We start from the raw sequence: 17,856 nt of genomic DNA, 5'->3' as shown, positions 1-17,856 counted from the left end.
TGAGAGGGGGTCAGTGAGGGCATCTTGAACTACAATAGATGGAAAGTGTACTTGGAGACAAGCTCACCACTGGCTATCATGTGATGGGTAAGATGCTATCAATCTTCTTACTCTTCAATTGATCACACACCCCTTGAGATCGTGCCACCAAACCCTGGGATACACAACCCCCCTTTGGAGAATTTAGTATGAAAAAGAATGGATGAAAGAGAATCCTGTTTTTATGTAGTCTGGATGGAACACATTACTTTTGTTCTTTCAACATCATTGTTCTTCAACAAATAATTATCAATTAAATGACATTATGTATGAACCCCTGTTCTGGGTATTAGAGATACAAAGAGAAAAATGAAATAACGTCTGCCTTAATGAAACTTAGATTCTACTATGGAGACAGATAAATAATAAATAAATAGAAAGTAATTTCAAGAGTGTGGGAGAGCTAGCAATTGGGGGAGGCTAGGCAGATCCAGAAAGGCCTCCTTTTTCTGTTGTATGCGTCTTACACCTATTTTATCCCTTTGTTCTGTAGTTTGGCTGGCAAAGTTTACCCAGTATTTCATCTTTATGGCCTTCAGCAGGAATAGCTATAACCCTAAATGGTTTTATGATGCAAAGTCTCTAAGCTATAAAGTGAAGTCGGTTCTTTATAGGGAAAGTTGTGGTTATGCAGTTACTGAAAGATGCCAGCATAGCAGATTGCTACACTGACTGATATCAGAAATTTACCAGAACCTGGCCTTTGTTGGCAAGTTTGCGATATATGCTGGCCAAGGGGCTTTTCTTCTGAGTTTGCCTTGAGTAGCCAAAGCCTCCATCAGCAGAAACAGGAAGAAATCATAAACATATGATAAGAGCCCCTAAAGTTTGTTGAAGGATCTGAATCTTATAAAAAGATTGAGTTTTCTTACTCCCTTAGAACCCTGTCTTGTTGCTGAATATAGCATAACATCCATTATATTAAGGCTTTTTTGAGCAGACCCTTCACCTACACTCTATGTGGAAAATGAGTTCGGGTTACTTTTGATGAGAAAAGGTAGATCAGCTAATGGAAATGTGGAAGGAAATGACTAGCTGCTCACCCCAGCACTAGCAAAATTGTGTCCTAAGCTAGTTCAGCTTTGGAGGGTTTGAAGGAGGATACAGTAGCATCCATTTGGGGAAAATATTCACAAAAGGATTATTTATTAAATTCCAAAAGCTGGCAGGTAACAAGCACAAAGTACAACCAAAGGGATGGTTTTTTTTTTTAAATCTTACCAAAAGTAACTTTGTGCTCCATTTTGATGTTTCTTGAACACTTCATTTTAGGGCAGTCCTATCCTAACACAAAATGTCTGAGGGTAAATTTCAGGCTTCAAGTCACTCTCTTTTTTGTCATCAAGATTGGAGGCAGCTGGTACTGACATCCCCCTAGCTCATAATGCTACTAGCTTTGCTCCACTAGCAGTACCTGGCATGTTGGTTATAAAGAATAGCAAATTCTTGGGACAGCTAGGTGGCACAGTGGATAGAGCCCCGGCCCTGAAGTCAGGAGGACCTGAGTTCAAACCTGGCCTCAGACCAAACACTTGATACTTATTAGCTGTATGACCCTGGGCAAGTCATTTAATCCCAATTGCCTAAAAAAAAAAAAGAATAGCAAATTCTTATACAGGAATCTGGAGGGGAAAAAAGGCAAGGGGAAATGGGGAAAGGAAGCGTATTTAATCTTAACATGATCCCCTGCATAGAATAGCAGAATCATCAGTTTGGAGTTGCAAGAGGCCTTCAAAGCCAGTAAGTCCAGTCCCCTCATTTTACAGATGGGAAACTGAGGCCAAGAGAGGTTAAGTGACTTGTCATGGGTAGCACAGTTCCTAAGTGTCTAAGGTGGGATTTGAACTCATTTTCTTTGTTCCAGATCCACATGTCACTAAGTCAATGCATGCTTCTCCTTAAAGGAAACAAAGTTTGTGTATTTAGAATTATAAATGCAGCACATGATGAGCTGCTTATTATCAGCATCCTGGAAGAATTCTTCCTTGTTGTCCCTACTGGCATTTTAACAGTCAGCCCCCCCCCCCATTCTGAGTGTCTCAGTGCCATGTGACTACAGCCTAACTTCTCCATAAGCTTGCTTTGCTTTCCCAATCACTCTACATTCCACTCCCCCCAAAAAAGCCAAGAACAACTGGGGGATCTGAGAGACTTTGATTTCAACATTGTGGCTACCCACTTCCAGAGACCAGGAGAAGAGAGCAAACTCAGGGGTTTGTTTCATCTTCACCCTCCTGTTCTCAGAACACATTTCAGCAACTTAAGTTGCCTTCTGTAATGAGGTTCCCCCAGATGCCTTAAAATGCAAAGGATTTTTTCCAAATTGAATTTCTATAGAATTCCTACTGCCCCTAAACCCCCACCTTTGGAAATCAAAATTGAAAAAGCAATCCATTGCAATGAAGCCTCCTCCCCTTGTATAAGACCTACTCCCAGCTATCACTTGGATGCTTTCTTAGATAGTCACTAATGTCACAAATTGCTATATAATAATTTTTTTGAAGAAGGGCACTCTGGGTTCATCTTGCCTCTCTTTGTATTGCTTTCTGGGAAGTTCCAAAGCCATTCTCCTCAGAGCAGTTGCTATGGACAGAGCACTCTTTTGACAATAGGTAGGATCCAATCTGGGGCTTTCCTCCTGACTATTCACCTCTCAGACAAAAGTAGGCAGATTTTGTGTTGCTCTGAAAAGAAATCCATTTTCAATCTGTAAAGTCTGCTCATTACATATTAGCCATATTTACTGATCTAGGAGTTTTTGTTTTTATTCCCCTTTTTACTGTGGGACAGGTGGAAGCTGTGGTACAAATTTAAAGTTTGCTGTCAGAGCAATGCTTTTGGGACAGACTCGGGGATTCCTGTCATCTTTGATTGAGATGATGTACATCACTGACTCCTATTGTCTGAAAGTTGCATGATCCTGAAGACTTTCCCCATGATAGAAACACAGAGATTAGTAAGTGATTAGGATGTTCTGCTACGTGAGCTCTGTAAGACACACCAACCCAGAATCTGCCTTTTCTGATGATCAACTTAGGGTTCGTCTTTTTTTCTTTCATCATCCAGAGAGAGGGAAGAGGGCTGGCTTTTCGGTAGATACTACCACTACTTGCTCTGCCCCCACCCCACCCCATTTATTATATAACTTCTAAGCATATCTCTACTCTATAAATAGTTTATTCTCTATTGAAGTATACTATTGGAAATATTCCTTTGTCTTTATTATCAAGGTTTTCTAAGGCATCATGGAGAATACTGGCCTCAAAGGACCTGGGTATGAGCCTCAGCTCTAATTTCTAGCTATGCAACAATGAGCAAATCAGTTAACCTCTCTGGCCCTCCCTGAGTTTCCCACTTGTAAAATGAGAGTGCCAATATTTGTATTCCTTTCTTCACAAGGTTGTTGTGGGGAAAGAGTTTTGCCAACCTCAAAGCAGTACATAAATGGGAGCTAGTCTGAGTTCCTTTGAGCTATGTTTTTCTTCTTCCTCAAAAGAAATAATGTTCTCTACTGTGTCTTTTTCTCTGTGTTGTTAACCTTATATATCTCTCATACAAATACAAAACTGTCCTTAATCTGGAAGGCTACATCTGTTGCAGATGAGAAAGATATAGAGAAATTCTGTGAAAAACTCAGTAAACTCTAAATCAACACATCAATATTTGGGGACTTCAATACCAAGTGAATATAGAGGAGGAAGGTTTTTTTAAAACTCCGAAAGCATGACTTGAGAGTATGAAATGAGACAGGATACTGAGGGATCAAATCAAAATAAATGAGAGCAAAAAATACTAAAGACCTGGGGGCTGGGGTAGAGAGGGGGTAATTACAGCCCTTATTCTTATCCCAAAAAGGGCAACTGAGAAATTTCAGTAACTACTCATCCACATGCTTACTTTTCCATCTCTACAAAGTCCTTATGAGAATAATATAAATATGTATTGAAGACATGCATGATGGAGGTTTGAGGAGAGAATAGAAAAGTTTGCGAATGATATCCTAGAGCAGACTACATCTTCCTAGTCACACAGTTGATGAAAAGAGAAATACAAGATTCCATTGTACTTATTGTATATTGACTATGAAAAAGCATTTGATCTAGTGGAACAAATGCACATTAAAGGCTCTCTTTGAACAAAGCACTTCCCAGTCAGATGTCAAAATCAGACTAGATTCCTTGAAAGACATAACAACTGTAGACATTAACTTTATTGAATGGCCCTCTGATCATTAACATCAAGTCAGGTTTAAAACAAGGAGCTAGTTGCCAAAGGGTCGTGGCAGATACCCAGGGAAGAGACCAAAAGGAAGAAGAATCCCCTGGAGATGGGGAGATCCTTCAGATATTCCTGTGTCCTGGATATTGTGCTGACTGCATCCAACTACAGAACACTAAAGGGCCTTCTTAGTGAGATCCGTAACTACTCAGAATTGGCCAGACTGTTCAATGAAAGAAACACCAAGTGAAAGAAGAATGCCGGAATGGCAGGCTATATTAGTCAGTTGGATAGATGACACATAGACTGGATGCAGCAGGGTACATGGATGTGTATAATGGTACATGGATGTATATAATAGTACATGGATGTGGATGTATATAATCGTACATGGATGTGTATAATCTATCAGTGATAATGTGTGTATGTGTGTGTGTGTGTGTGTGTGTGTGTGTGTGTGTGTGTATACACTAACTACTGATAGCCAGTGACAACAGCAATTGACCTCTGGGCCAAGCAATCTTGAACAGAGAAAAGAAAGCAAGTCTGATATACTGTCTGCAATATTGATGGAAGTGTATGTATGTATGTATGTATGTATGTATGTATGTATTGGACAGATACAAAATGGGCAATGAGCTGAATTGAAGAGGAGGAAAATGGACCAAACTACCTATGAAAAATTGTCAAGCCCTTTTAATGACCCCAAGCTTCTCCCTGAAACAAAGGCCCATATTGCTAATGATGTTGTAAGACTATGAATCATAGAACACTATAGTCCCTGAAGAATCTGAATTGTGGGTCACTCAAAGGGCAATAAAGAGGCATACAGTGGGCATGAGTACTCTGTGATGTATTACTGATGAGTAATTGCACAGGAGAAGTTGTGTCAAGGATGTCGTCAGAAAGATAAATTGTCAGAAAAGAAGGCAGCAGTGGGAGTGAGAGACAACCAATGAACAACCCATGTGCTCCTTTGCTATCCACACAGTGTCAAGGAATCTAGTGGGAGGCACTGAACACTGAAGATGAGGGAGAAGACGTGGATGAGAACTGCACAGGATGAGATGGGGTTAGGTTGTGTTCTATACAGCTGGAGGAAGTACCCACTGATCCATTGAAATATCTTCTACACATGAGAAGGCTCTGAATAAATTCTTATTAACTGACCATCTGATTTATAGTTTTATTGCTACTGATAATTAGCTCAACACTCCTAATATATTCAATATTTTTGGAATTCAGCCAGCACCAAAGCAACCAGAGATTCAGCAGTTTTAAATCATCCTCTGCCTTCATTTTTACAGACAGGATGCTAGCTTTGCTTCTTTCCTTTGACCAAATTCAACTCTTCCTTGGTTCAAGATTACCTGCCCCCCAAGGCCAATGGTTATACAAAATTTCATTCTGCCTTTGATCATCAATGGGTTACTTATAGCCTAATGAATAGTTGTTTGGACTGATGGTGATACATCATCATTCCTTCTCAGTAGGAGCTGGCTTCATCATTTCAGTTCTATTGCTTAAATGAGGGGGTAAAATGGATCAATATTGAAGGCCATGATTAGTTTTTCAGAGTCATTTTGTTATAGCAAGCTTATCTATAAAGATGATACTTTAAAAAGTCTTGACCAATTCCTTATGAAAAAAGTTTGCTGATGCTTGATACTCCCAACTTCTATGTGCATAGGAAGTAAGAGCATGGCGCCTTTTACTGCATCATGGAGCACATTTAAAGGGTAAAATTGTTACATTTTTATCTTTGTACTTTCATCGCCTAACACAATGCCTATGAATTTTTTATTAGTAGATATTCCATAAATTTTTATTATTTATTAACCTCTTTGTGCCTCAGTTTCTTTGTATATAAAATAGAAGTAATGATCCTTGTATTTTCTACCTCATAGGGGTAAGGAGAGAAAAGCATTTTGTAAACTTTAAAGTATTATATCAATGTGAGTGTTGTTATTATTATTTGGAGGTCCTGACCTGTCATTTCCTTAATTTACATATTTGATAAATGAAGTGTGTAGTACAGTGTTCCTGAGGCTCCATTTGGTAAATATAATACTTAATAGTCCCTTCTCTAAAATGAAGAACATTTCCTAACATAATGTCTTTGATTTCCCCATTGCATAAGTAAGGAAGTCCTTACCAAAAGCGCAGTGTGACTTTTGTTCTGTTTTGAATTGTTGATTTTCATACTTTAAAATTCACTTAATCCTCATAACCCTCCCTTCAGGGATTCTATAGCAAATTTTATATAAAGTCATTATTATTCAAGAGTAGGACCAATGTTACCTAATCTGTGTGCAACTCTTATGATGTCTGTGTTATTTTTTGGCTCATTCATATATGGCCAAAAATATGGAGGTCAGCATAACCTAGAAATAAAAACATTACTGACAGACAATTCAATTGTTCTATCATTTGGCATTTCCCTTAACACTTTTGCTCTTCTGAGCAGCCAAATCTCTCTTGTTAATAAGTTATCAGTCTAAAGTTGACTTTCAAACTTATCTAAAACCGAATCTTGGGATCCCCTCTTCTTCTCCATCTGCTTTTGCTGAAATCTCACCCATCCTTTAAGATCCAGTTTCAAAGATATCTCTGTGAAGCCTTCCCTGACACCTTACAGCCAATTGCAGATGGGATATATCTCTCTGACTTCCAGTATTCATACCTTTTTTATGTATTTACTGACTCAATTTCACATTGTAGTCCTAGACTTCTCAGCACTCCCAGATGACACAGGCATGAAATTTATCACCCATTTCTATATGTACTTTTCCCTTTCCCTTTCTGGGAGAGGCAAGGCACACTGGGTTTGAACTCAGAGGACAAGGATTCAAATGCTGGTCCTGTCGTATACCAACTGTGTGACCTTGGAAAAGTCACCTCTTAGGATCGGACTTACTTCATTTATTTAGTGAGGGTTTTGGACTGGATGTCCTCTGAGGTCTCTTCTAGCGCCAAGTGTCTTTTCCTATGTGATCTTATGATCTTGAAGGTGGGAAGAAGAGACTATGCACTTTAATAAGGTCTTTTGAACCCTTTACCTGAGACCACTGAAACATTGGAGTGGTACGATTTCAGTTCTGGCTTGGACAAACACTAACTCACAGCTTGGGAGAATAGGCATCAGGTAATTTTTATCAGCAGGGGTTTGAGCTAAAGTCTTACAGTCTTTGCCATCTTCGGCCACAAACATGACATTTTATCTTGTCTGCCATCTCTTTACTGTGAAAACAAGTTCTGAATAATTAGCTGAGCTCATTTTGTTATCTTTTCCAGAGTGGACAATTCTGAAGATCCTGTGTATGAAAGCTTAGAAGAGTTCCATGTTTTTGTCTTAGCGCATATACTAAGAAGACCAATCGTTGTTGTAGCAGATACAATGTTAAGAGACTCAGGTGGAGAAGGTAAGTCTGCCTGGGTGGGTAACATCTATGAAACATTTTCTCCAGGTTTTCTTCTTCCAGTCATTTTTAAGAAAGGTGAGGAAAATTAAAGATTTATATGGAAACTTTTTATAAGATTGTTATAACTATCCTTTGGACTCGAAGGTGACTCTAATTTTATATTTTGGGGTGCTTTTTGCTCAGAAGGATTGGAAAGGGGGAAGGCTGCATTTTGCTCTGACCTCCACCCTAGCTGGATATTCATTAAGAAAGCTTGATTGGAATAGAAATTTATTCTGTGAAAGAGTAGAATAAAAGGGTTAGGAAGAAACCTAGAGAGCTTCTCTTTAAAACCAAACTAGGCTTTCCCTAAAGCATTTCAGACATAGGAGCACCTATTCCACAGGATGCTGCATTATCTGAAATGATTGACAATCTCTTTGGTAGATTATGTTTCAGAAAAAATCATAGGCATAGTAGATTTACTTGTCCCTTGCATCTCACTCTAACTCAGGGGTTTTTAACCTGTGGTCCATAAACCCCCAAACCATGGACAGATTTTAGAAGGTTTATGAAAAATTACATCTTGATTTTAATGTAAATGGATTCCTTTATAATCTTTTGTATTTTATTTTATGCTTAATTCTGGCTTCAGCAGCCTAGTAAAGGGATCCATCTCACACACACACACACACACACACACACACACACACACACACGCATATTAAGAATCTCGGCTGTAACTATGAGATGAGTGAGCTGTCTGAAGCATCAAAAGGAAGGATAGGGTGATAGGGTTATCCTTGTGGGCAAGTTTGAGTGGTAAAATAAGGATTAGACCTCAAAGTCCCTGAAATTTTATTCTTAGTCCAGAGATCCAAAGTGGCCTAGTGGATAGAGATCCAACCTTGATTTAATAACTTAGAAGTTGAAACACCTTAGGTGATTGCTTCAGAATCAATAGGAGAGGTACTCAAGTAAATGAAGATGAAATGGAAGCTGGAGAAACAATGATCCTGTTTTCATAAAAACACCTTTAATAAAAAAGAGGGAAAATACTGACAAGAAAATTGGAAGATTGGTCTTCTGTGTGTTCCACAAATGTTTTTCTACATGACATCACTGGATTTTATTGTTGAAAGTAGCAATATGCCTTTTTACCCTTTTGATCATCTCATGCAATTTTGATCATGGCAGACCCATTCTTAAAAGAGTCTGAGGGACAGGGACTAGTCCTGAAGTGCATATATACTCTCTCCCTCCACTCTTTTAAATCAGACCAGGATGTCACAGAGATGCAACATGTGCCCTGAAGTATGTGGGGAAGATGATAGGAAAGGAAGGGAGGGTGTTCATGGACCAATGTGATTTGCGTGAACTCCAGATCTTTTTAGCATCAGTTGTCAAAGCCACCTCCTTATCTATTTGTCCCTCCTCCTCAGAGTTGGCAACTTTCTCTGAGTCACTTCACACCTCTCCATGTGAGGGACCCCCAAAGCACTTGTTCCAATTTACCTCCTACTATACCTTGACGAATCATAATTGCAGGGCAAGTGTAGAAAACATTAGAAAAGTTAACTCCCTGGCAACCCTCCTCACCAAATCCTTCTACTTTCATGTTCCTACTAGGCTGTAGACTCCTTGAGAGATGATGTGGTTTTTATATTTATATCTCTAATACCCAGATACTTGGTATATATGGCTAGAAGTGGTGGGGGGAGGTTTGACCTGTGATTTCTCTTGTCAGGGGAATGCTTGATGTGGAAGCTCCCTAAACTGAATACAGAGCAAGAGTTCATCTATTTCTTACCACTTAAAGGAGTTATCTGAGGGCACTGAGCACTCCTGGTCATGTCTGCCAGCATGCATCAGGGGAGGATTTGAACCTTGCAAACTGGCCTTCTACATACATCAGCTGGCTTTCTAGCAGATGCTTAATAGAAGTTTATTAAGTGGAATTGAATTTCCTAAATCATATTTGTCTTCACACAGCATTTGCTCCGATTCCATTTGGAGGAATCTACTTGCCTCTGGAAGTTCCACCTAACAGATGTCACTGCTCCCCTTTGGTCCTAGCCTATGATCAAGCCCATTTCTCTGCCCTTGTGTCCATGGAACAAAAAGATCAACAAAGAGAGCAAGGTAGGCTTAGAGGGAGATTGGAAAGGGGAATGTGGCAACCCAGGAGGAAGACCAAAGTAGCTTTTATGAATTTAACAGAAAAGTCTGCCTTTTTCCATTTAAAGAAACTTAGGAAAATTTCCTTTCAACCTGTGTGAGTATATTAACATGATAAAGGTATCTGTATTATCAAGGCATATGTGTATGTATCTGTCTCTTGGTATATGTCTGTTATTTCATCAGCGTCAGAAATTATCTCCACGGCTACAGAATACCAACTTACCTATAACTTATCATCTGATATTATTGACTCTCAGAAGACAGAGATTGAGTGATTTTCCCAGCTTTACACAGCTAGTATATAGCCATAAAAGGCAAGAATGAGAGGAATAAAGGAATAAGCATTTGTTAAGTCACCTGCTACGTGCTAGACACTATGCTAAATGCTTTACATACACATACAGACACACACACACATATATACATACATAATTTGATCCTCTCAACAACCCTGGGAGGTAATTGCTATTATTATCCCCATTTTACAGTTAATGAAACTGAGACAGATGTTAAGTGACCAAAGTCACAAAGCCAGACTGGATTTATACCCAGGTCTTCCTGTGTACATGTTATCTATGTATGTATTTAAAGTGTTTTAAATAAGAAGGTAGACATTTTCATTAAAATTCTCACATCCAAGTTTCCAATAAATCGCTCTTTCTCTACTGAAGAATAGTACTTTAAGCAAGTTTAACCTGTTGTTAAAAAGCAGAATTTTAGGGGCTTTTTTAAGTATTTGTGGCTTTTTAAAAAATCTGCTTTTCTTATGTCAGTGACTTTGTGAAGGGAACCCAGCTCCAGAGTGCTACAGCCTGTGTCTATGGGTGGTGCAAACAAGTCCCATTGGTGATTAAACTGTGATCAAAGTCAGATCAATATTGCATCCAAGATCCCTGCTACCAAGTTTCTCTTAGGGAAATTGCTGACAACACATAAAGAGTGTTCTGGAACATGAAGCTAAGGCATCTAAAATGTTGACGTCTTATTTTGGTCATGTAAACACAGCAAGAAATTTGTTACCAGAGAAGCTTTTTAAAAAAATGCAGCCGTAGATAAAACGAGGCCCCTGGCTCCAGACATGTTTTACTGTGAAAAAATAGAACCGGCTCATTTCTGCTTTCATGTTCTTTTTTTGTTTGTTTATTTGAGGCAGGAGGTGATCCATTACCAGAAACAGGGGAAAGGTAAATGGTTAAAACTTCATCACGTTTAACTTTCCCAGGTGTTTGCAGAGACCCAAAATAGAAACTAGGGAAAGATAACACATCTTGGTGTGGGCCAGGTGATGTGAGTCAGAGAGGAAATTAAGACAAAATTCTGTGAAACCAGCTGTTATGGAAATATAAAGTTGTTTTTCTACACTATTTCCAGACATATCACTTTTGCAGCAGAAAAATATTTAACCAATTAGAAGTGAAAGGCTTTCTTGGCTTTCTCTGCTGTGTCTCAGCCAGGGGTGCAGTAGTCACCATTGCCATTTTTAATAATAGTAACTGACATTTATATAGCACCTTCAGTTCCACAAAAAGGTTTTTACATAGATTATCTCATTTGATTTAACACCGCAGCCCTATGCAGTAAGTACTACAAGGCTATTATTTATTCCTCACTTTACAGATGAGGAAATGGAGTTCTCAGGTTCTGTCACTTGCTTAGGGTCTCACAATGAATAAAATGTCAGTGGTAGGATTTCCACTCACATCTTTTCTGACTCCAACCAAGTCCAGCTCTCTTAATGTGCTGATGTCACACCAGCTATCATCCAGACTTGATGTGTGTGCTCATGAGATGTGACAGAAATTTTAATTAGGACTTTGGACTGGGATCAAGAGCCTGGTTTCTATTTCTCTTGATGTCTCAGCAGTTCCATAATTGAGCAGAAAGTACCTTCTTTCATAGGGCTGCTAGGTAGCACAGAAGATAGAGGACCAGACTTGGAATCAGGAAGACCCATCTTCCTAAGTTCAAATCTGGCCTCAGACACATATTAGCTGTGTGCCCTGGGCAAGTCACTTAAATCTATTTGCCTCAGTTTACTCATCTGTAAAATGAGCTGGAGAAGGAAACAGCAAACCACTCTAGTAACTTTTCCAAGAAAACTCAAATGGGGTCACGAAAAGTCTGACATGACTGAAATGACTCAACATCAAACTTCTTCCAAAGAGGCTGGTGAAGTCAACCATTTTTGTATGTTCAGAAGTCGCTGCTTTTTATTCTCAAGTACAGTAAGAGTGTGTCCTCTAACAAATGCAAAAATCTGAAGGGATGGCACCCCTGGATGATTTCTATTGTGGCTAAAATACCTAAAGATATAGAAGAGAGAGTGCTAGATCAGGAATTAAAGGGCCAAGGGATCTGGGTTTGAATCCTGGGTGATTTTGGATAGTCAACCAATCAGAATCATTTGTTAAGGGCCACTTTGATCAGGCACTGTCTAGATCCTGGGGACACCAGTATAAAAATGAATCAATCCCTGACCTCAGGGATCCTGCCTTCTAACAGGGTAGGTGAAGGAGGGAGGGAATAAGCATTTAAATAGCATCTACTGTGTACCAGATACTGTACCACGAGTTTTACAAGCATCGTCATATTCCAAAAGTCTTAGAGCAGTTTTAAGCTTTACTTAACACCCTATAAAAGCATATACAAACAAAAGATATTTATGATTTTTTCAGAGGATGTGGTTGGGGAAGTAGGTGAGGAAGGTATAGCTTGTCTGGACCTTAGAGTACATGCAGGAGAATAATGTATAAGTCTGGAAGTTAGATTGCTGCCAGGTTGTGGAAGACTTTAAATGACAAATCAGAGGAGAATTTGACCATGGGGCAAGGGTTGGTAATTTTTTGTGTGTCCTGGACCCCTTGGGCAGTCTGGTAAAGCCTGTAGACCCCTTCTCAGAATAATATTTTAAAATCATAAAATAAAAAAATGCATAGAATTACAAAGGAGACCAATTATATTGAAATAATAGCCAAGCATTTTAAAGAACAAATTCACATTAAGAACAAATTCATAGGCCTTAGGTTAAGATCATCTGCCGTAGGTAAGTTATATAACCTCTAGGCATCCGTTTCTGCATCTAGAGAATGAGAGGGTTGGACCCAATTATTTCTAAGATCAGTTCCAGCCCTGTTTCTACATCTATATTTATCTATGGTCCCTTTTATTAGCATGCTATAATTGATTTCATTTTGTTGTAAAATTCCCTATTAAGCACAGAAATACTTACTTTACATTAAGTGTACCCAGTGGCTGGAAGCAGAACATTCATTTAGATCCTACCTCTTTATCAATAGTTTCTTACCCTTCAGTATATGGAAGGAAACATTTTCCTCTGTTCCCTTCCCACTGCTGTCTTCTGATTATCTGCACATTCTTGTTCACTCAAGCTTGCTCTGGAAACTATACAAGAAGCGTTCAGTGAGTGGATACTATAGACATGTGCATCAAACTGTTCATGGCCCTGAGGATGGCAGGGGGGAAAAGGGGGCTTTATCAACAATCCAGGGCCAGCTAACTGAGCTGCTATTATTATCATAGAAAACAAAGCCCAGGCACCATCTCAGTGATTGATTCTCTGCAATGATAACTCATTTTTCCTTGAAGGGTTTCCTAATCAATGTGGTGACTCCCTTGGGGTACAGTGGAAAGACTGCTGAATTCACAGAGAGCCTAGTTTAAAATTCCTACTCTGCCACTGCAATTTTGGAAAAATCTCCTCCCTTCTCTGGGCCTCAATTTCCTCATCTGTAAAATGAGGTGGAGTTGGACTAGCTGACCTCAGAAGTCCCATCAAGCTCTAAACTCATGATCTATTATCCTGGCCATCACCAAATGGATTATTGGAATATTGATCACACTTCTAACCATCAAATTTCTATCAAGAGGTTTTCCATTTCCTCCATTCTCTCTTTTGCTGCTTGTGAGCATGGAAGGGCCTCTCCCAATGTTGTTTGAAAGCTACCATGGAACTCTGGCATGGAAAGTAAAACGGGCAGTAAATGTCATCCATTGTGGGTTCCCCAAGTCTAGGAGGACAAAACAAAATCGAGTTTGCATTCAGGCAGGACCAGCTTGTGTAGCCAGAAATGACTTTTATGTCCCTGATTTACTTGTGTGGTTAAGGAGTGTATTCCTTGGTGAAGAGGCTACCCCTAATAGAGCAATGAAAAATTCATTCCTTCTTATTCTTTGAGGTAGCAAGTGAGTCCTCTAATATACAGTATAATATAGCATAATAGTATAGTAATATACTATAATATAATATTATACTATATAATACTATGATATAATAATTTACATAGGGCTATGAGGTTTGCAAAGCGCTTCATACATATTATCTCATTTGACCCTTACAACTCTGGAAGTTAAATGTTACTATCCCCATTTTACAGATGAGGAAACTGAGGCACAGTAGTTAAAGGACTTGCCCAGGGTCACATGTGTAGGAAGTGTCTGAGACCAGATGTGAACTCAAGCCTTCCTGACCCCAGGCCCAGCACTCTCATCCCTTGAACCTTTCAAGAGGAAGTTGCTGAAGCAAACCAGTTCTGAGGAGGTTTAGAAGGAGTGCATATACAGAAAGTTTGCTTCCATTTCTCTACCTTGATAAATAAAAGCTCCTGGTTCTGTAATAGGAGGGGGAAGAAGCAGAAAAGGGTCATGAAATAAAACCCTGACAGCAGTGAGAATTTGTTTTCAATCTGTCTGGGAAGTTGCCATTCATTCCTTCCTATTAAACAGAAGGTGAGAGGATTCTGTCTGAAGTTCTCCCCTCCCTTCAACCAGAGAGGTTTGATGTTCTTTGAAGATCAGTGACTGGGAAAGAAAAGAAAGTTGAGATATGAACTCCTTAGTTTCTAGACCTTTCCTAGGAAATAAGCAACTGTCATCCTGACATCATGAGGTTTGGTTGATTATTCTTCAAAGCCATTATTCATGAATTTTTCAATTCAAAGGCACAGAAACTCCCTTTAAAAAAGAGTGATTTCCCTTAAATGGATAAATGCAATAATTCTACTCCCAGCATAGCTCAAAGCACCATTTGATTTAAATGTTATACAGAGAGACTAGGAATTAAATAGCATTTCTGATTTTGTTGCCCACTCCCAAAAAGTTTTCAGAGCTGTTTGTGAAGATTAGGTTCGGTCTTTATAGAACATCTGAAGCCTACTGGAAATTTTTATAGAAAACCATAGCCCTCCTAACTCGCTGATATAAGTCTGATGTTTAAAGGCACCACTGACCCATTGAAATTTGATTTTTCCTAGCAATTACTTACCTCTACCTTCCCCCAATCCCACCCCCACTCCCCAGTTTTGATCTGGGCTTGTTTTGTGTATACACTCTGTCCCCTTATTTGTCCTAATCACATATCAATGCTCTTCCAGCAGAACTACAAGGAAAAACTAAGTATTTATCTATTCTAGTTGGTCTTCAGGCTTCATTTCGGCAAAGACCCAGGTGAGAACTTGTCAAAAGAATTATAACTTTTAGTTCCATCCTCTTAAAAAGCCATAATCCTTCTGCTCTAATCCTCTTTACAGCATTAGGGATTATACTCTTAGCTCCATGCTAGCTGCTGCTCCTTAGCTAGACAGAACCTGGGGTCTTGCTGAACTGTTTCTCATAGACAGTAACTTTGCTAGGGGAATTCAGTCCAGCTTTGCTGCTGCTCTTGAGCTCAAATAATTCTCATAGATGAGAATTCCAGCAGACAGCTGCATCTTCCTGATTAGTCTAATCACCTCTGAGGATGTACTATTGAATATGTATAAGATCAAAGGGAAAACATTCATTCCCTGTCCTACCCTCTTAAACCCCTCCATGTGGCCCCTGAAGTGATATCTCTGCAGTCAGACTACTCCTCACTCATGATGAGAAGTAAAGTATCATTGATGATGAAGAGCCTTGCAAAGTCCCACCATCCATCCCTTTGGGATAGGACAAAGTGATAGCAGGGGAAAGCAATAACCCCATAGCAGGAGAATCCCGATAGTGATAGGGTAAACCCAGGTAAACCCAGAGTTGGCTTTTATTAATCAAGGATCCATTATTTCACTCCCTTAAATGTAGATACTATATCATCTCAGCCTCTGATAGCTTCTAATACAGTGTTTTGAGATAATTCAATGAATGTATTATTGACATAAGTGAAGTTGTATTTCATAAGTCTGATAAGCTACATCTAACAAAGCAGACCATATAAATTCCCATAAGGCCATGTCATTAAAAGTAATTTCCAGGGGCAGCAGAGTAGTAATGCTCCCAGACTAAACATATTTTCACCATTTTTAAAATGCAGGTTACCCACAGATCACTGTGGGTAACAGAACAGTGCCTAGTTGTCTTCCAAAGGCAGCCCCAACTCTGTTAATAATTTGATGTTTAAAGGCAAATACGGTGTGAAGCTCCTTGAGGGAAGGGATGTTTTCATCCATGTCTTTTATTCTCAGCATTTGGGATACTTCTTGGAACACTATAGCCATTTAATAAATGATTTTTGTTTGGTTAACTGATGTTGTGAGAAATGTGCTAGATTAGGAGACAAGGGACCTGGGTTTCAGTCCTGGGACTGGTATTTATTTTTATCATGACTTTGGGCAAGTTATATAACCTCTCTGGCCTCAGTTTTGTCTTCCGTTAAGTAAAGTGAAAGTGTTGGACTAGAAAGCTCCTAAGGTCCCTTCCAAATTTAAATTTGTGGGCCTATGATCCTATGATCTCCATTTATTATTACCTCTTTTATTTTTCTCTCTCTTGCTCTTTTAAAACGGAAGGGCCTGATATCTAACGGCTCATGGCTATTGCCTGGGGAAAAGACAAATGGGTCAGTGAAGGAGTGATTGGTGGTGAATTCTTATGGTTCTTCACTTTGACCTAAATCAGCTGTTTTCAAATGGTCAGCATGAGGGAATCTTTCTTTGATGTCTTTCAGAATCCTAATTCCTGGCATGAAAGCAGAGCAGGGACTAGAGATTAGAAAGAAAGGAGGCAAAAATGAAAAGATGCCATCTTAAGCCAGTAAATAAAGCCTAAGGCTTAGGATATAGTTTTAGATACCACACATGACAATGGCATTTGAAAATATTATATGTAACACTTAGTTTGAGGTAAATGAGTTTTCATTTGAAGTCAATGAATTGCTCATTCAACAAGAATTTATTACGTGTGTCACTAGGTTTGGGTTTTTTAGCTTCATAGAATGACCAGTCTAGAGTTGGAAGGAATCTTGGAGGTCATCTAGTGTTAACTCCCTTGATTTACAAATGAGGAGACTGAGGCTGAAAGAGGTTAAATAACTCACTCGAAGTCACACAGAAGTAGTAAATGATCTTGTAATCTGAAACTCATCTGATAATTTCCTAGGTGGAAGGCCATTTGGGGGTCGTTCTATCTTTAAGGTACACTAACTTGGAAAGTTCTATTTTATTTACATCATACCAGGGCAGCATAAATATCACTTCAGACTATTTCTGATGCTGGTGCCATTGGTCATTACCGAAGTTCATGAATAAGGTCTTCTCCTTCCTCCAATCAAACCTTTTGGTTCATCCTGCTGAGAATCAATCTAAGCCAATTAAACTATGGCTTGCTTTCAAAACAGAATCAGACTTAATCAAAAATATATTAAGTGAAGTAAAAAAAAATTAACACGAAGTACCTCTAAATCCATTCCTGTGAAATCAGGGAGGGGGAAAATACACACACACACACACAACATATATACGTATATAAATGTGTGTATATATATATATATATATGTGTATGTGTATACATTTAGATACACACATACATATGCAGATATATACATATATAGATGTATATGTATACATATATACACATGCACATGAGTGTGTTTGCGTGTATGTGTGTGTGTGTGTGTGTGTATGTGTGTGTGTTATGTGTAGAGTTCTTCTGTGGAAATGAAAACTACCTCCCAAAATCCTAAAACTGTTCAGGAAATTTTGAACGTGTAGTTCACCAGTGACAATCAGAAAGCAACTTCCCTTAGAGC

General features: G+C 39.0%; 1 protein-coding gene across 4 annotated transcripts in view; it reads left to right on the top strand.

The window, feature by feature from the left end:
• Positions 1–17,856, top strand: part of OTUD7A (OTU deubiquitinase 7A) — a 412,217-nt gene that overhangs the window by 355,592 nt on the left and 38,769 nt on the right. For all 4 annotated transcript variants that reach the window (XM_020968629.2, XM_020968633.2, XM_020968631.2 and 1 more), the window contains 2 exons: positions 7,552–7,679; positions 9,651–9,800. In XM_020968629.2, the coding sequence (XP_020824288.1) occupies positions 7,552–7,679; positions 9,651–9,800 (278 nt within the window). The remainder of the gene's footprint in view (positions 1–7,551; positions 7,680–9,650; positions 9,801–17,856) is intronic.

This window comes from Phascolarctos cinereus, unplaced genomic scaffold, assembly GCF_003287225.1.
Source record: "Phascolarctos cinereus isolate Bilbo 61053 unplaced genomic scaffold, phaCin_HiC Scaffold_3;HRSCAF=262, whole genome shotgun sequence".
NCBI lineage: Eukaryota > Metazoa > Chordata > Mammalia > Diprotodontia > Phascolarctidae > Phascolarctos > Phascolarctos cinereus.
The sequence above is the reverse complement of the archived record's forward strand: the minus strand, read 5'-3'. Positions and strand labels throughout refer to the sequence as shown.